The 20,637-nt window shown below is 45.3% G+C and overlaps 1 protein-coding gene and 1 non-coding gene across 2 annotated transcripts; both read right to left on the minus strand.

Moving 5' to 3' along the window:
- Window positions 1–698: 698 nt before the first annotated feature.
- On the minus strand, window positions 699–1,318 carry LOC125524322 (probable non-specific lipid-transfer protein 2). Its single transcript, XM_048689393.1, has one exon. The coding sequence runs from the start codon at window positions 1,243–1,245 to the stop codon at window positions 958–960; it is 288 nt and encodes a 95-aa protein (XP_048545350.1). The 5' UTR covers window positions 1,246–1,318; the 3' UTR covers window positions 699–957.
- Window positions 1,319–1,684: 366 nt separating this feature from the next.
- Window positions 1,685–1,846, minus strand: LOC125526222. Its single transcript, XR_007291633.1, has one exon. It is a non-coding gene; the product is annotated as a U1 spliceosomal RNA (small nuclear RNA).
- Between the last annotated feature and the right edge of the window lie 18,791 nt (window positions 1,847–20,637).

A 20,637-nucleotide genomic window follows, 5' to 3' on the forward strand; every position in this document is an offset into this window, starting at 1 on the left:
GGAACCGGATGAAGGAGCACTTTGACACAACAAAAGTGGAATTGACCGCTCGGACCGATCTCTTCGCTCCCGGTGGTCGATAATCAACCGAGATTGTCAACAGTCGGCAGCCACCCTCAAGGCAGTGCGGCGGGCGACAATGAAGAGGAGGAGGAAGAATTGTCTTCGGATGAGGATGATGAATCGGAGGAAGATGAGGATGAAGACGAGGACAAGGTTTAATTGTTGATGGGCCATTCGTTGGTGTGAACTTTTGTGTCATGAACTTGGTTCGGATTTTGAACTTGGTTGGATGATGTTGTGGGGATGAACTTTTATGTCATTTTGGATGACTTAAAATTATGCCATGTCTTTGTTTTAACATTTAAAATATCATCTCGTTCCCAAAATGCAACATATGACAAGCGTCGGCTGCTCGCGCGCTGCTTTTCAGCGCACCTGCAGGAGCTACTCGCGTGCACTGCTTTTTAGCGCCCCTGCTGGAGCTACTCGCGCGCGCTAAACTTTGCAGCGGCCGCTGGAGCAAGCGCTCCGTGCCGCGCTAAAATAGGCGATCGGCATGCTGCAAACGGTTTTTTAGCGCGCCACGCGTTGGGCGGCTATTGGAGATGCTCTTAAGTGGTACCTTCAATTTTTTGTGCAGACTGATGATGTTTTCTCTTGGGGTAACATTATTATGAACTAACCAATTCGAAGGATGGAACTAATGTTGGGAAAAACCTTTATTCATAGGCGGTAGTAAAACATGAGAACGCACGCGAAGCGACGTTTATTTAGACAGACGTCCACAACTCAACCGTACACGCACGTACGTGCCAGCTCGATGGCGTCGTGGACCGTATAATTAACCACACATTACATTACGTAGACCGCCGCCCACCGGTGCCGGACATCGTGCACAATGCCGTTCACATGGGGCGGAGCCGATACATATAGCGAGCGCGGCGACGAGGGCGATCAGCACTTGGGCCTGGGGAGGCCGCAGGCGGCAACGACGCTCTGCGCCCTGGGGCTGTTGACGTAGCCGCGGTAGGACGGGTCGCGCGCGTACTGGCACAGGCACGCCCGCTGGGCGCGCAGCCGCGCGCAGCACCCCGGCGTCACCGCCCCGCCCAGCATGATGGCGCCCACGCACGGGCTCAGCGCGCTCGCGTCGCACCCCGCCGCCGCCGCCGCCGTGTCCGCGGCGAGCAGGCCGCACAGGACGAGCGCGAGCACGCACGCCGCGGCCTTGCTGTTGCCCATGCTGACTTGCTTTGCTTGCCCGCGGTTGGCGATCGAAGTGTTGAGATCGGCGAGCGAGATGGTGGGTTGGCTGGTACGTTTGTGTGCGGGTTTGGTCCGCATTTATAGGCTATCTCGTGCATGCATCTCGTCTAGGGAATGCATGGGAAGAAGGATAGATCGGGATGGACGCGGATATGGGTGAAGCATGGGCAACGGTGCTGCCATGTTCGGTTCATGGTATTGCGACTAGCCGCGCATGGCCATGCATGTGCACCGGGACACGGTGCAAAAATATTACTCGTGTTGAGATGTTTGGCACGGTATGATTTTTAAGCTCGAAGCATGAGAGTCAGCAATATGAAAAGAAAAAAGTGAACTCAAGAACGAAATGTTGGCGCTATGGGATCACAACTGTCGTGTAACAAAAAAATCAAGGCAATTTTTGAATCTAAACTTGGTAGGGGCTGCGTGGACACGTACCCCTCTATCACAAATTATGACGCCCACTCTCCCATTAATCAATGAAAGAGGGTAGATCAACGCATTCATCATGTGGAATGTGAGCCACTGATCTAGGCCATGAGCCTTATTGATCCATTGACCCCGTCCAAGTAAGTAAGTTTCAACGTTGCCGTACCTTCCATTTATATACACGTCTCCCCAAGCTCATCTTCTTAATCTTTCAGTATGGGACTAAATTAAAAGTAAGTGCCCTGGTTTTTTTTTACCTGGTTCTTAGTTTTTTTTTGAGTATCAGTACAGACACAAGCGCTCATATACACGCGCATACACTCATCCCTATGAACGCACACACGCACATCCTACCCCTATGAGCACCTCCGAAAGACTGAGGGATACCACTATCCACCTAACCATCTCAACCACAGGTTGATTCGCACCTGGTTCTTAGTCTGATCAGACATTAGGCCTAATCTCGGGCTCAAAAGGGCCCAAGGATTCAGTGGCCCAGTTGCATCCAGCCCATTATCACAAAGCCGACAACTTGCTGCCCTTCAGAAAGAATTACCCCGTCCACGAGCAAACCATGCGATGCGAACGATCAGCGGTTGCATGGAATGATGCATCGTCTCCTTCTCTCTCGCCAGCGAGAGGGTAGATCAACGCACGGTACACTGGGGCAACTACGCGCAAAAATATACAGCGGTCGTGCATGGAATGATGCATGTACACCGTCACACGGTGCATGTTCATGTGCCAGTCGTGACGGCGTGCTTGGGGTCAAAGCTTTTTTACTTGACCGTTTTGTTATTTTGAGTACTCCTAGTATTAGTAGGAGTTTTTTCCGAATACGGATTGAGCCCCGAGCTGTACCAGTGTTAGACTCCGAGCTGTTTTATGACTAGTGTTGCTCTGCTCATATCGGACACGACTTCAGGCTTGTGCATATCCCCATGCTATTTTCTGAAGTCTTCTCTTACAAGAGAGTATTGTGATCAACAGTGCCATTGACTACACCACGGTCAACAATTGGAGGTTTGTTTTTCCTACATGCATATTGGTTAATCGTCTCAAACTCTATGTTATGGGAGGCAATTCAAGAAATGCGTCGAATGACCTTGCTTACCTAGGCGTTCGATAGTAAATGCCTCGGAAGGAACTTCATTTAAACTAATATTACAACACTAGTCTCGAACAAAACTCTTCTGTACTAGCATTCAATTGGACGAGTGCATTTCTTGCCTCTTTCATCAAATACTCATCAACTCAACTTATGATAGCTGAACACTGTGGTGAGTGCATTTTTCTCAATGCATTAGTAGATCCCAAGACCTATTAGGATTTTTCACAACCTGACATGGGGAAAGCAGAGTGAGCCAAAATCAACGAATGAATGAACTAAGAAATTAGAGGACTTGCATTATCGTGAATCGGGGTCGTAGAAGTCCTTGTTGAAGTTTTCCCCATAAAAAAGTCCATGTTGTCTGGTTTAAGTATCCAATCTTCAATGTAGTGTACACCTTTTTATCACCCTCTACTTACAGCTTTGTCCTTCATCGCGTGGCAGATGACAATCATGCCATAACATAGGATGTCAAATCTATAAGGAGGAATGGGGCCGACAAAGCACGATGTCCGGATGGGAAAGCCTACGAGGCAACAATTCATATGGAGTTTAGATGTGAGATTTTGCATTGCAGGAATTAGGGATTTAGAGAGGGGAACGTGGAGGCGGTGCGAGGTTGTTGAAGACAATGGCCGGTCACGACGTCCCATTGACCACTTTATCAATGGCTAGAGAGCCTTATTAGATGGCCACGTAAGCGGATATTGCACGTTGAGCCCACTTTGGGCGCAAGTAAAAGGCACTTTCTTAGAGCATCTAGAGCCAGACACCTCAAATCCTCCCTATACGTCTGGGTAGATAGCCCAGTCTGTGATCGGTCACAAAAATGCGACTCAACAGCCCCCTCAAATCATCCCTATATGTTCAGTGTTGGGGAACGTAGTAATTTCAAAAAAATTATACGCACACGCAAGATCATGGTGATGCATAGCAACGGGAGGGGAGAGTATCGTCCACGTACCCTCGTAGACCGTAAGTGGAAGCGTTATGAGAACGCGGTTGATGTAGTTGTACGTCTTCACGATCCGACCGATCCAAGTACCCAACGTACAACACCTCCGAGTTCAGCACAAGTTCAGCTTGGTGATGTCCTACGAACTCCGATCCAGCAGAGCTTTGAGGAGAGTTCTGTCAGCACGACGGCGTGATGACGATGATGATGATGCTACCGACGCAGGGCTTCGCCTAAGCACCGCTACGATATGACCGAGGTGGATTATGGTGGAGGGGGGCATCGCACACGGCTAAAAGATCAACTAATCAACTTGTGTGTCTATGGGTGCCCCCCTCCCCGTATATAAAGGAGTGGAGGAGGGGGATAGGCTGGCCCTCCTAGGCGCGTCCCAAGGGGAGTCCTACTCCGACCGGGAGTAGGACTCCAACCCTTCCAAGAGTAGGAGTAGGAGAGAGGGAAGGAGAAGAGAGGGGGAAGGAAAGGGGGGCGCCCCCTCCCTCCTTATCCAATTCGGACTAGAGGGAGAGGGGACGCGCGGCCTCCCCTGGCCTCCCCTCCTCTTCTCCACTAAGGCCCAATAGGCCCATTACACTCCCCGGGGGGTTCCGGTAACCCCCGGTACACCGGTATTTTATCCGAACTTGTCTAGAACCCTTCTGAAGTCCAAATATAGTCATCCAATATATCGATCTTTATTTCTCGACCATTTCGAGACTCCTTGTCATGTCCGTGATCAAATCCGGGACTCCGAACTACCTTCGGTACATCAAAACACATAAACTCATATTACCGATCGTCACCGAACGTTAAGCGTGCGGACCCTACGGGTTCGAGAACTATGTAGACATGACCGAGACTCGTCTCCGGTCAATAACCAATAGCGGAACCTGGATGCTCATATTGGTTCCTACATATTCTATGAAGATCTTTATCGGTCAAATCGCATAACAACATACGTTGTTCCCTTTGTCATCGGTATGTTACTTGCCCGAGATTCGATCGTCGGTATCTCAATACCTAGTTCAATCTCGTTACCGGCAAGTCTCTTTACTCGTTCCATAATGCTACATCCTGTAACTAACTCATTAGCTACATTGCTTGCAAGGCTTATTGTGATGTGCATTACCGAGAGGGCCCAGAGATACCTCTCCGACAATCGGAGTGACAAATCATAATCTCGATCTATGCCAACTCAACAAGCACCATCGGAGACACCTGTAGAGCACCTTTATAATCACCCAGTTACGTTGTGACGTTTGGTAGCACACAAAGTGTTCCTCCGGTACTCGGGAGTTGCATAATCTCATAGTCATAGGAACATGTATAAGTCATGAAGAAAGCAATAGCAACAAACTAAACGATCATCGTGCTAAGCTAACGTATGGGTCAAGTCAATCACATCATTCTCTAATGATGTGATCCCGTTAATCAAATGACAACTCGTGTCCATGGCTACGAAACTTTACCATCTTTGATTAATGAGCTAGTCAAGTAGAGGCATACTAGGGACACTCTGTTTGTCTATGTATTCACACATGTACTAAGTTTCTGGTTAATGCAATTCTAGCATGAATAATAAACATTTATCATGATATAAGGAAATATAAATAACAACTTTATTATTGCCTCTAGGACATATTTCCTTCAGTCTCCCACTTGCACTAGAGTCAATAATCTAGATTACACAGTAATGATTCTAACACCCATGGAGTCTTGGTGTTGATCATGTTTTGCTCGTGAGAGAAGCTTAGTCAACGGGTCTGCAACATCCATATTCATATGTATCTTACAAATCTCTATGTCTCCCTCCTTGACTTGATCTTCAATGGAATTGAAGCGTCTCTTGATGTGCTGGGTTCTTTTGTGAAACCCGGATTCCTTTGTCAAGGCAATTGCACCAATATTGTCATAAAATATTTTCATTGGACCCGATGCACTAGGTATGACACCTAGATCGGATATGAACTCCTTCATCTAGACTCCTTCATTGCTGCTTCCGAAGCAGCTATGTACTCCGCTTCACACGTAGATCCCGCCACGACGCTTTGCTTAGAACTACACCAACTGACAGCTCCACCATTTAATAAAAACACGTATCCGGTATGTGACTTCGAGTCATCCGAATCAGTGTACATATCTATTGTAGATGCTCTTGGAAGATTACCACACACTCTAGCAACTCTCTTGTAGCATCCAATGACTCGTCGTCAACTTAGATGAGACTCCATGTCAACAACAAAAAAACTACGCATAATACACTCCCTCATCTTATTCATAAGTATAAAACTAACGAGCAATTTTAATATGCTCCCTCTTCACAACAAACAACACATGCCAGAGAAAAATACACAGCATGAATCTCAAACAAAAAATCAACTGCCAAGAAATCATTGTAGACCAATTAATGTAGAAACAATAAGATTACAGACCAATAACCATACTGATTAGCAAGTACTACTAAGAAGTGCAGTGTTACTAAAATAGAAGGGGGTGGCCATTCACCGAAGCATGTATGCATTTTTCTCTTTCAAAGAGAACTGCATACAGACTTACAACTGAAGTACTCAATATGTTGGCAATGCCGGAAAACATTCCATGAATGATCGGATCGTCAAAGCTAGTGTAACTTCCTAACATAATTATGAAGGAAATATGCCCTAGAGGCAATAATAAAGTTATTATTTATTTCCTTATATCATGATAAATGTTTATTATTCATTCTAGAATTGTATTAACCGGAGACATAATACATGTGTGAATACATAGACAAACAGAGTGTCACTAGTATGCCTCTACTTGACTAGCTCGTTAATCAAAGATGGTTATGTTTCCTAACCATGGACAAAGAGTTGTTATTTGATCAATGGGATCACATCATTAGTTGAATGATCTGATTGACATGACCCATTCCATTAGCTTAGCACCCGATCGTTTAGTATGTTGCTATTGCTTTCTTCATGACTTATACATGTTCCTATGACTATGAGATTATGCAACTCCCGTTTGCCGGAGGAACACTTTGTGTGCTACCAAACGTCACAACGTAAATAGGTGATTATAAAGGAGCTCTACAGGTGTCTCCAATGGTAGATGTTGGGTTGGCGTATTTCGAGATTAGGATTTGTCACTCCGAATGTCGGAGAGGTATCTCTGGGCCCTCTCGGTAATGCACATCACTTAAGCCTTGCAAGCATTGCAACTAATGAGTTAGTTGCGGGATGATGTATTATAGAACGAGTAAAGAGACTTGCCGGTAACGAGATTGAACTAGGTATTGGATACTGACGATCGAATCTCGGGCAAGTAACATACCGATGACAAAGGGAACAACGTATGTTGTTATGTGGTCTGACCGATAAAGATCTTCGTAGAATATGTAGGAGCCAATATGGGCATCCAGGTCCCGCTATTGGTTATTGACCGGAGACGTGTCTCGGTCATGTCTACATTGTTCTCGAACCGTAGGGTCCGCACGCTTAAGGCTTCGATGACAATTATATTATGAGTTTTGATGTACCGAAGGAGTTCGGAGTCTCGGATGAGATCGGGGACATGACGAGGAGTCTCGAAATGGTTGAGACATAAAAATCGATATATTGGACGACTATATTCGGACTTCGGAAAGGTTCCGAGTGATTCGGGTATTTTTCGGAGTACCGGAGAGTTACGGGAATTCGCTGGGAGAAGTATTGGGCCTTGATGGGCTTTAGTGGGAAGAGGAGAAAGGGCCTGCTGCGCCCCCCCTCCCCTCTAGTCCGAATTGGACTAGGGAAAAGGGGGCCGGCCACCTTTCCTACTCCTCCACTTCCTTCTCCCTTCCTCCCCTCTTGGTGGACTCCTACTAGGATTTGCAGTCCTAGTAGGACTCCACATCCTGGCCGCGCCTAGCCTTGGCCGGCCTCCTCCTCCTCCATCCTTTATATACAGGGGCAGGGGGCACCCCATAGACACACAAGTTGATCCTTGAGATCGTTCCTTAGCCGTGTGCGGTGCCCCCTGCCATCATATTCCACCTCGATCATATTGTAGCAGAGCTTAGGCGAAGCCCTGCATCGGTAGAACATCAAGATCGTGACCACGCCGTCGTGCTGACGGAACTCTTCCCCGACGCTTTGCTGGATCGGAGCCCGGGGATCGTCATCGAGCTGTACGTGTGCGAAGAACTCAGAGGTGCCGGAGTAACGGTGCTTGGATCGGTCGGATCGGGAAGACGTACGACTACTTCCTCTACGTAGCGTCAACGCTTCCGCAGTCGGTCTGCGTGGGTACGTAGACAACACTCTCCCCTCTTGTTGCTGTGCATCACCATGATCTCGCGTGTGCGTAGGAAATTTTTGAAATTACTACGTTCCCCAACAGTGGTATCAGAGCCTAGGTTTTATGGTTTGATGTTATATGCACGAGTAGAACACAAGTGAGTTGTGGGTGATATAAGTCATACTGTCTACCAGCATGTCATACTTTGGTTCGGCGGTATTGTTGGATGAAGCGGTCCGGACCGACATTACGCGTACGCTTACGCGAGACCGGTTTCCCCGACGTGCTTTGCACATAGGTGACTTGCGGGTGACTGTTTCTCCAACTTTAGTTGAACCGAGTGTGGCTACGCCCGGTCCTTGCGAAGGTTAAAACGGAGTCAAATTGACAAACTATCGTTGTGGTTTTGATGCGTAGGTGAGATTGGTTCTTGGTTAAGCCCGTAGCAGCCACGTAAAACTTGTAACAACAAAGTAGAGGACGTCTAACTTGTTTTTGCAGGGCATGTTGTGATGTGATATGGTCAAGACGTGATGAGATATAAGTTGTTGTATGAGATGATCATGTTTTGTTGAAGTTATCAGCAACTGGCAAAATCCTTATGGTTGTCTCTCTATTGCATGAAATGCAAGCGTCCAATAATTGCTTTACTTTATCGCTATGCGATAGCAATAGTTGCAAGAGCAATTGTTGGCGAGACGACCACGCGACGACACATTGATATAGATCAAGATGATGGAGATCATGGTGTCATGCCGGTGACGATATAGATCATGACAGTACTTTGGAGATGGAGATCAAAGAAGCAAAATGATGATGGCCATATCATGTCACATATTTTGATTGCATATGATGTTTATCTTTTATACATCTTATTTTTGCTTTGATTGACGGTAGCATTATAAGATGATCTCTCACTAAATTATCAAGAAGTGTTCTCCCTGAGTATGCACCGTTGCCAAAGTTCGTCGTGCCCAGACACCACGTGATGATCGGGTGTGATAAGCTCTACGTCCATCTACAATGGGTGCAAGCCAGTTTTGCACACGCAGAATACTCAGGTTAAACTTGACGAGCCTAGCATATGCAGATATGGCCTCGGAACACGGAGACCGAAAGGTCGAGCGTGAATCATATAGTAGATATGATCAACATAACGATGTTCACCATTGAAAACTACTCCATCTCACGTGATGATCGGTTATGGTTTAGTTGATTTGGATCACGTGATCACTTAGAGGATTAGAGGGATATCTATCTAAGTGGGAGTTCTTAAGTAATATGATTAATTGAACTTAAATTTATCATGAACTTAGTCCTGGTAGTATTTTGCAAATTATGTTGTAGATCAATAGCTCGCGTTGTTGCTTCCCTCTGTTTATTTTGATATGTTCCTATAGAAAATTGTGTTGAAAGATGTTAGTAGCAATGATGCGGATTGGATCCGTGATCTGAGGTTTATCCTCATTGCTGCACAGAAGAATTATGTCCTTGATGCACCGCTAGGTGACAGACCTATTGCAGGAGCAGATGCAGACGTTGTGAATGTTTGGCTAGCTCAATGTGATGACTACTTGATAGTTTAGTGCACCATGCTTAATGGCTTAGAATCGGGACTTCAAAGACGTTTTGAACGTCATGGACCATATGAGATGTTCCAGAAGTTGAAGTTAATATTTCAAGCAAATACCCGAGTTGAGAGATATGAAGTCTCCAACAAGTTCTATAGCTAAAAGATGGAGGAGAATCGCTCAACTAGTGAGCATGTGCTCAGATTGTCTGGGTACTACAATCGCTTGAATCAAGTGGGAGTTAATCTTCCAGATAAGATAGTGATTGACAGAATTCTCTAATCACCATCACCAAGTTAGTAGAACTTCGTGATGAACTATAATATGCAAGGGATAACGGATACAACTCCCAAGCTCTTCGTGATGATGAAATCAACGAAGGTAGAAATCAAGAAAAACATCAAGTGTTGATGGTTGACAAGACCACTAGTTTCAAGAAAAGGGCAAAGGGAAGAAGGGGAACTTCAAGAAGAACGGCAAGCAAGTTGCTGCTCAAGTGAAGAAGCCCAAGTCTGATCCTAAGCCTGAGACTAAGTGCTTCTACTGCAAAGGGACTGGTCACTGGAAGCGGAACTACCCCAAGTGATTGGCGGATAAGAAGGATGGCAAAGTGAACATAAGTATATTTGATATACATGTTATTGATGTATACTTTACTAGTGTTTATAGCAACCCCTCAATATTTGATGCTAGTTCAGTTGCTAAGAGTAGTAACTCGAAAGGGAGTTGCAGAATGAACAGAGACTAGTTAAGGGTGAAGTGACGATGTGTGTTGGAAGTGGTTCCAAGATTGATATGATCATCATCGCACACTCCCTATACTTTCGGGATTAGTGTTGAACCTAAATAAGTGTTATTTGGTGTTTGCGTTGAGCATGAATATGATTTGATCTTGTTTATTGTAATACGGTTATTCATTTAAGTAAAAGAATAAATTGTTGTTCTGTTTACATGAATAAAACCTTATATGGTTACACACCCAATGAAAATAGTTCATTGGATCTCGATCTTAATAATACACATATTCATAATATTGAAACCAAAAGATGCGAAGTTAATAATGATAGTGCAACTTATTTGTGGCACTGTCGTTTAGGTCATATTGGTGTAAAGCGCATGAAGAAACTCCATGCTGATGGGATTTTGGAATCACTTGATGCTTGCGAACCATGCCTTATGGGCAAGATGACTAAAACGCCGTTCTCCGGAACAATGAAGCAAGCAACAGATTTGTTGGAAATCATACATACTGATGTATGTGGTCCGATGAATATTAAGGCTTACAGCAGGTATCATTATTTTCTGACCTTCACAAGATGATTTGAGCAGATATGGGGATATCTACTTGATGAAACATAAGTCTGAAACACTTGAACAGTTCAAAGAATTTCAGAGTGAAGTGGAAAATCATCGTGACAAGAAAATAAAAGTTTCTACGATATGATCGCAGAGGTAAAATATTTGAGTTACGAGTTTGGTCTTCAGTTAAAACAATGTGAAATAGTTTCACTACTCACGCCACCTGGAACACCACAGCATAATGGTGTGTCCGAACGTCATAACCGTACTTTATTGGATATAGTGCAATCTATGATGTATCTTACCGATCTACCACAATCGTTTTGGGGTTATGCATTAGAGACAGCCGCATTCACGTTAAATAGGGCACCATCAAAATCCGTTGAGACGACGCCTTATAAACTATGGTTTGGCAAGAAACCAAAGTTGTCGTTTCTTAAAGTTTGGGGTTGTGATGCTTATATGAAAAAGTTTCATCCTAATAAGCTCAAACCCAAATCGAAGAAATATGTCTTCATAGGATACCCAAAGGAAACTGTTGGGTACACCTTCTATCACAGATCCGAAGGCAAGACATTCGTTGCTAAGAATGGATCCTTTCCAGAGAAGGAGTTTCTCTCGAAAGAAGTGAGTGGGAGGAAAGTAGAAAACTTGATAAGGTAATTGTACCTTCTCCCTTATTAGAAAGTAGTTCATCACAAAACCTGTTCTTGTGACTTCTACACCAATTAGTGAGGAAGCTAATGATAATGATCATGTAACTTCAGATCAAGTTACTACCGAATCTCATAGGTAATCCAGAGTGAGATCCGCACCAGAGTGGTACGGTAATCCTATTCTGGAAGTCATGTTACTAGACCATGACGAACTTGCGAACTATGAGGAAGCGATGATGAGCCCAGATTCCGCGAAATGGTTTGAGGCCATGAAATCTGAGATATGATCCATGTATGAGAACAAAGTTTGGACTTTGGTTGACTTGCCCGATGATCAGCATGCAATTGAGAATAAATGGATCTTCAAGAGGAAGACGGACGCTGATAGTAGTGTTACTATCTACAAAGCTAGAATTGTCGCGAAAGGTTTTCGACAAGTTCAAGGTGTTGACTACGATGAGAGTTTCTCACTCGTATCTATGCTAGAGTCTGTCAGAATCATGTTAGTAATTGCCGCATTTTATGAAATCTGGCAAATGGATAAACAAAACAGCATTCCTTAATGGATTTATTAAAGAAGAGTTGTATATGATGCAATCAGAAGGTTTTGTCAATCCGAAAGGTGCTAACAAAATGTGCAAGCTCCAGCGATCCATCTGTGGGCTGGTGCAAGCATCTCGGAATTGGAATATACGCTTTGATGAGTTGATCAAAGCATATAGTTTTATACAGACTTGCGGTGAAGCCTGTATTTACAAGAAAGTGAGTGGGAGCACTACAGCATTTCTGATAAGTATATGTGAATGACATATTGTTGATCAGAAATAATGTAGAATTATTCTGTAAAGCATAAAGGAGTGTTTGAAAGGAGTTTTTCAAAGAAAAACTTCGGTGAAGCTGCTTACATATTGAGCTTCAAGATCTATAGAGATAGATCAAGACGCTTGATAAGTTTTTTCAATGAGTACATACCTTGACAAGATTTTGAAGTAGTTCAAAATGGAGCAGTCAAAGAAAGAGTTCTTGCCTGTATTACAAGGTGTGAAGTTGAGTAAGACTCAAAGCCCGACCACGGCAGAAGATAGAAAGAGAATGAAAGTCATTCCCTATGCCTTGGCCATAGGTTCTATAAAGTATGTCATGCTGTATACCAGATCTATTATATACCCTGCACTGATTTGGCAAGGGAGTACAATAGTGATCTAGGAGTAGATCACTGGACAGCGGTCAGAATTATCCTTAGTGAAATAAGGGTATGTTTCTCGATTATGGACGTGACAAAAAGGTTCGTCGTAAAGGGTTACGTCGATGCAAGTTTTTGACACTAATCTAGATGACTCCAAGTCTCGGTCTAGATACATATTGAAAGTGGGAGCAATTAGCTAGAGTAGCTCCATGCAGAGCATTGTTGACATAGAAATTTGCAAAATACATGTGGATCTGAATGTGGCAGACCCGTTGACTAAAATTCTCTCACAAGAAAAACATGATCACTTTTTGGGTGTTAATCACATAGCGATGTGAACTAGATTACTGACTCTAGTAAACTGTGAGGCCCGGATAATTAGGATACAGTAACCCCCGTTAATGATGCCACTTCACCTCTGTCACTATAGTTAATCTCGGGTTAGTTCAAAAAACCGATTCAAAATTCAAATTCAAAATAGAGGCAAACAATAAAAGTTTTCAAATATTAAAACTTAAATGTTCGGAGTAATCCAAATATTGCATAGGTAATTGTGGCGGAGAAACCAAACTTTGATAAAGTGTTTAAAGGCTCTAAAATAAATAAAACAATAGCTTAGACATTTAAATAAATGCCTTTCATAATTTATAGAGTATTAAACTATTTTAATTAGGTGTGGACTTTTTGTGGCAGTGTTAAAACTATTCACACTAATTTAGGTGCTTCTGTATTTATTTTGTAAAACAAAATTAAATGAGCATAAAGATAAAACAATAAAGCAAAATTACTAATATAAAAAGGAAACAAAAGAATAAAAGGAAGACACCCCCCCCCGACTGGGCCTTGGCCCAGTTGGCCGTGCGGCCCAGCTAGCCAACCAGCCCAACCGCACCCCCCCTCTCTGGCCTACAAGGCCACCTCTCCCTCCCACGTAACCCTAAATCCCCAATTCCCCACCCACGATCCCCCTCTCCTCCACGATCTGGATCGGGGGGAACGAACCCACGACGCCCATCCCCGTCGCCCCGCACGACCACCCCACGCCCTCTCGTTCTCCATCGTCGTCGAGCACCCCGCGCCGGATCCCTTGCCGCGTCGGAGCCCCACCTCGCCCGCGCGACCCCGCCCGAGGAACCGTCGCTTGCCGCCGTCCCCAGGCCCGAGGACGACCCCGCCGTCGCTTTTGACTCCGTCGACGCACGCGTCCCCGTCCTCCTCCCCGACGGCCTCCTTCGAGCCTCGTCGCCCCGGTCTCTACTCGACCGTGAGGACCGCAACCCCTCTCTTCTCCTCTCTCTCCCGTTCGTCCGCCGCGGTCTTCTCCGTCGATCTCCACCGTCGGCGTCTCCCGGCCTTGCCGAGCTCCTCCACGGCCTCCCCGGGGTGAGCCTTCGCCCGTTCCCCCTGTTTGACCCTCCCCAACGCTGTTTGTCGCCGCCCCACGCGGTCCCAGGCTCCGGCTGTTGGCCGCGGTCACGGCGCGCCCTGCGGCGCCTACACCTCGCACCACGGTCACCCCACGTGCGCCCCGCGCCGCCCCCTGGCCGCGACCGGCCGCGCGCTGGCCGTCCTCTGGCCGCGCCTCGCGCGTGCACGCGCGCCCGCGTATCTGCTGCTGCTGGTGCCGCCCCGCTTGACCCCGCTCGCCATCGCTGCGAGCCCTGCCGGCCTCACCCGCCTGCGCGCCGCCCTGGCCTCCTGCTCGCCCCGGCCATCCCTCCGCCGCCACCCCTGGCACTGGCCGGCGGCGCCGGTGTGCGCCGTGCGTGTCCAGCGCCCTTTCGGGCTCGCGCCCGTTCGGGTGCCCGCCCCGCTGCTCGCCTGAACCCAATTGGCCCCTGGGCCATTGACAAGTGGGGCCCCGCCCCTGAACGTTTTAGGGTAAAAAAATAGAAAATTAATTAGAAAAATATTAATTAATTAATTAGATAATTAATTAACTTAATTAAATCTGTTAAATTAACCTAATGACTTAATTAAACTAATTAAACCTGCTTAGTTAGTCTAAGGCAATGACGAACGGGCCCACCTGTCAGTTTGACCGGTTAACGGTCACAGTTGACCGTTTGACGTCATGCTGACGTCATGCTGGTGTAGTAAACCTATTTTTGGTTTAAATTAAATCTGTTAATTCCTGAAAATGATTAAATCCTTTTTAAATTAATATAAAATAAACCGTAGCTCGGGTGGAAAAACTTTGTACATGAAAGTTGCTCAGAACGACGAGACGAATCCGGATACGCAGTCCGTTTGACAGCCACACGTCCCTAGCATATCAAACCTGCAACTTTTCCCCTCCGGCCTGTCTATCAAAAAAACGCGAAACACCGGGAATACTTTCCCGGATGTTTGCCCCCTTTCACGGTATCACCTAGTACTGCGTTAGGGCACGCCTAGCACCGCGTATTGCCATGTTATGCCTTGTGTTGCTTTGATTTCTCTATTATTTATTGTGTTTCCCCTCCGTTACTTCTTTCCGATAGACCCCGAGACTGCCGGCGACCCCCAGTTCGACTACGGAGTTGACGACCCCTCTCTCTTGCCAGAACAACCAGGCAAGCCCCCCCCCTTTGATCACCAAATATCACCTACTCTTCTCTATACTGCTTGCATTAGAGTAGTGTAGCATGTTACTGCTTTCCGTTAATCCTATTCTGATGCATAGCCTGTCCTTGCTACTACTGTTGATACCTTTACCTGCAATCCTACTTGCTTAGTATAGGATGCTAGTAGTTCCATCTGTGGCCCTACATTCTTGTCCGTCTGCTGTGCTATACTATCGGGCCGTGATCACTCGGGAGGTGATCACGGGTATATACTATACTTTATACATGATACATGTTGTGATTAAAGACGGGTCGGCTCGTAGGAGCACCCGCGAGTGGATATTTGAGGCGGAGCGATAGGGCAGGTTCCGACCACCTAGGAGAGAGGTGGGCCTAGCCCTGGTTGGCGTTCGCGGATACTTAACACGCTTATCGAGATCTGGGTATTTGATCTGAGTCTGGCCATCTGGTCTATACGCACTAACCATCTATGCGGGAGTAGTTATGGGTATCCCGGCGTCGTGGTATCAGCCGAAGCCTTCGTGACGTCAGCGACTGAGTGGCGCGCGCCGGATTGGACTGGAACGCCATTAGGCTAGGTCTGCTTCCGGCCGCGTACGCAACATGCAGGTGTGCAAAGGGCGATGGGCCCAGACCCCTGCGCCATAGGATTTAGACCGGCGTGCTGACCTCTCTGTTGTGCCTAGGTAGGGCTGCGACGTGTTGATCTTTCGAGGCCGGGCATGACCCAGGAAAGTGTGTCCGGCCAAATGGGATCGAGCGTGTTGGGGAATGTGGTGCACCCCTGCAAGGAAGTTTATCTATTCGAATAGCCGTGTCCCTCGGTAAAAGGATGACCCGGAGTTGTACCTTGACCTTATGACAACTAGAACCGGATACTTAATAAAACACACCCTTTCAAGTGCCAGATACAACCGGTGATCGCTCTCCCACAGGGCGACGAGGGGAGGATCATCGGTTAGGGTTATGCTATGCGATGCTACTTGGAGGACTTCAGTCTACTCTCTTCTACATGCTGCAAGATGGAGGTTACCAGAAGCGTAGTCTTCGATAAGATTAGCTATCCCCCTCTTATTCTGGCTTTCTGTAGTTCAGCCCACTGATATGGCCCCTTACACATATATCCATGCATATGTAGTGTAGTTCCTTGCTTGCGAGTACTTTGGATGAGTACTCACGGTTGCTTTCTTCTTCTTTTCCCTCTATCCCTTCTACCTGGTTGTCGCAACCAGATGTTGGAGCCCAGGAGCCAGACGCCACCGTCGACGACGACTCCTACTACACCGGAGGTGCCTACTACTACGTGCTGCCCGCTGACGATGACCAGGAGTAGTTAGGAGGATCCCAGGCAGGAGGCCTGCGCCTCTTTCGATCTGTATCCCAGTTTGTGCTAGCCTTCTTAAGGCAGACTTGTTTAACTTATGTCTGTACTCAGATATTGTTGCTTCCGCTGACTTGTCTATGATCGAGCTCTTGTATTCGAGCCCTCGAGGCCCCTGGCTTGTAATATGATGCTTGTATGACTTATTTTATTTGTAGAGTTGTGTTGTGATATCTTCCCGTGAGTCCCTGATCTTGATCGTACACGTTTGCGTGTATGATTAGTGTACGATTGAATCGGGGGCGTCACAAGTTGGTATCAGAGCCGACTGCCTGTAGGAATCCCCTTCCACACTCCTTGGCCGAAGTTGAGTCTAGTCGCTGAAAACTGTTTTACTAACATGGCTGTGCGGCCCATGGGCCCACGTCGCCATTGGGTGGTATTAGGATCTTTTATTCCTCGACCTATGCTCTAGGACTCTGATCTCTCTTCTATTCTGGTTAAATGATTTTACTAAAATCTAACTCTAGGTTCTCGTTACCACTTCCTGCCGGAGAGCCCTTTCATTACGGATGATCGACTGCTTCAACAGAAGATTCTGACAATACTCTCCGATATTATCTCGAGACCTTGTGGCTGTTGTTTTTGCAATTCCCTACCACCAAAATATCCCTATGGATAAATACTTACACCTGTCGTTCTTAATTTTATTCCCAGTTGATCTTTTTATTACAAGGTACTCTGAGAATCCTTTGAGCTTACTGCCTTGCTGTTCTTCGTCACTTGAATACCCCTACGGAAAATTCTCACACTTATCGAGTATCCGCTCATTCCCCGTTGATCATGTGTTACGCCAAAGACTTCAAAATATCATTTGATCTTCCAAAATCCCGAGCAGCCTATTGCTCTTGAAATTCTCGCTTGCTTGCATTATGGTTAATCCCATAAGTTTCGTAATCTTGTTGGCCACCCTTGCCTTTATCATTTTAAGTCTGTTGATTCAATATGTTGAGGATGCTCGCATTCCTCAGTCGAATCCTAGGATTCATCCTTCCGGCTCAGACGTCATTTGGATATGAGCTGGTTCTTGACCTATCGATGCCTTGATCGTTTGTGCTTCTAAGTCTATTGAGCTTATTCATTTTCGATCAGAACGAATGCTTCTGATCCCTTGATTTGGAAATCATAAAATTTCCTTGCATTGAGCTTTGAGTTAGTTAGTTGTTTCTATCAGCTGATCCCCTTGCATTCTTTCTTCTTCTGGTAGAGTACCGATACTCACATCAGCTCCGTTGTGGATCGTCAGATCCATTGTTGGATTTCATCTGACATCGCCCTTAATATTCAATAACCTTGTGAGCCTTTCCACCGGTCTATAATGCCTTTGGTATATTGTATCCTCTTCCTTGTCAACCATGCTCTACTTTCGAGCTTGTGTTATTTACCCCTGAAGTTTGTGATATATGTTCCTAAGATACCCGATGGTTTGAACTAATGCCTTCCCCTAATCTGTGCAAACCCGGAAGATTTCACGGGTCATACTTATCTAGTATTGCACCAGGTAAAACTTTCAACTACTAATGTCATTTTCAAAATACGAGAGGTGAATGAAAGGTTATGCATTGAAGAAGTGGGAGTCGACCTTGAACTTTGTGTTCATGCCCATGGACACGATGTTGATCTTATCATTAAAGCTTCTCTTAAATTATTTTTCCCTTGGTATAAGTTCTCATATCTGGGATCCGGCCTTTTGCAATCGTGGTTTCGACCATATGTTCTTCTTTGACCCCATTTCATGGCAAAGTTTAAGCACTTGTCTCCTGTGGATCAATACACCAGTCCAACCTTTACTTTGATCTTCCGTTGAGTATTACACCCTGGTACCTCGATAATCTCAAGTACTACATCCTCACTGATTCCAAATTTTTCACGGGCACTCAGAAAAAAAAACCGATAACTGAACCGAGTCCGCACTACGGTTCAACAACTTTTGGTAATATTCTTTACTTACGAGTTTGTACCCGATCACATCCTTCCTACGCTCTTTGGCTATATCATTGTCTTGATGATTTTAAACTGTGCTACCTGGTCCTTATTCCAGAGCACAACTTTCGACGATGAGCTAAGCTCATGCCGATCTCCCTCGTCATACCATTTCTCCTTGACCAACAAACTTGATTTCGAGTTTGTGTCGTACCCATGGTTTCATAACCTTTTTGCTTCATCATTCCTTTGACTTGATGTCGTCGACAATTGATTACATCTTCATAAATTCTCTCGACAAATTGTCGTGATCATCATCAACATTTTGGCTCCTTCCAGGATATCAATTGAGTTCATGATGAGAAATACCATCCTTGCCCTTGATGATTTGTGTTATCATCGACCACTTTATTGCCTTCCGTTCGACACAAACTTGTTCGCGTTTTGTGTTATACCTTGAGATCCTTGCTATCCAGCATTTGTTCTCCTTTACCTTAGAGTATTACCATCTTTTATGTCAAGAATGTCGTGAGATTTCACCACCTCTTAAGAACTTTTGGTATAGTGATACTTCTCACCATCACCATTCTTTCTTGGTCCTCGTGTTGATTCCAACCGGGGTACCAACAAGTGAACGGTGTTATTTGGATTCTGCACCTCTAGCAACCCTATTTCTTTGAAGTTAATGGTCGGCCATTCATTCTTAGACTATTGATTATTGAATCACCATTCTGACATTGGTCGTGCAACCCAACCCATATTTCGGGCGCACCTTTCAACCAATGTTTAATTGTGTATGTTTTCCTTGAGCATACTTCCTTATATCATTTGATCTGACAAATGATATTTCCTTGTTCACATAATTGTGGAAATCAATCCTTTGGAAATCTCGATGATTTGTTGCTGAGCCTATCAGCCACCTCCTCGTCTTCTCCTTGGTTTAATGATGAACTCTTGTTTCAGAGCTCACTTCCATAGATCATTTCTGAGAATCTCACAATGTCTTCTCGTCAAATTGTGTTGCACCTTTTCTTCTCAAGCATCCAAATGTCTGAGGTATCCTGACACCAATCGGATCTGAATCTCGGTCAGATATGATGGTTGGAACATTTTTCCAAGAGTTATAACACTGGTCTTTTATGACCCGGTAAGGGATGGCATGCCCAGCACACCTGGCCGGATGACCTGCTGTTATAGTTTCCTTTTTAGCAAGGTTATTCATTCTTCCATGAGGAAATTGTAAGGCTTATTCTACGAGTTTTCCTGATGGATCATTTGTGTATCTTAAGTCTGATCCTTACCTGATGACCATGTCAATGCTATCTCGAAGCATATCAGTGGTACTCCGATTTTCAACAAGAACATTTGAAGCCCAATGCTAAATGTTACCTGCTCAATTATCCAAACACCGTTGCATGGGTAATGTCATGAAATTTCTTTCCCCTTTTCCTAAAGAGTTTTTATTATATCCTGCCAAGGATATCATGCTCTGCTGGTCCTTGGGAAAGATATAATCCCTGAATTATGTGTTTAAAACACATTTTCCTTTCCATTCTTCTGTTTAAAACCTGATAATCACATTTTCCTTCCATTGTCTTGCTAAGTTTTTTTTTGTAATCTGACTTAACTGTGCAGTGATAATTCCATGCTTAGTAAGCACCTCATTGTACAACTCTGTCAGTGAGACCCTGTTACTATTGTTGATGACATTCCGGTAACCACCGATGGATGAGAACTTTGCCTATTGGTCCGCCTCGTTTCACGAGCAGGAAAATTGTTCTCTTCATCCCTCGCACTTGGTACCGATGTTGTTGCCGACATAACTGACAGGTTATTATATGACATGTCTTGCTATCATGACCGTGCAAGATATCAACGCTTTTCCTACTATTAACCACATGGTGGGCCCATAACCCACAGTTCCACAGGATCGAAACCTGACTCTCCTGCACCCTCTCTTCCCAAGGTTGTTCCTCGCGTGTGGCCTCGTATGTAATTCACGAACCACCTTCCGAGAGATCATCAAATAT

This window comes from Triticum urartu, chromosome 7, assembly GCF_003073215.2.
Source record: "Triticum urartu cultivar G1812 chromosome 7, Tu2.1, whole genome shotgun sequence".
In the NCBI taxonomy this organism is placed as follows: Eukaryota; Viridiplantae; Streptophyta; class Magnoliopsida; order Poales; family Poaceae; genus Triticum; species Triticum urartu.

Excerpts from the sequence above, each read along its gene's own strand:
- LOC125524322 (XM_048689393.1), bottom strand. The coding sequence starts at position 1,245 with ATGGGCAACAGCAAGGCCGCGGCGTGCGTGCTCGCGCTCGTCCTGTGC.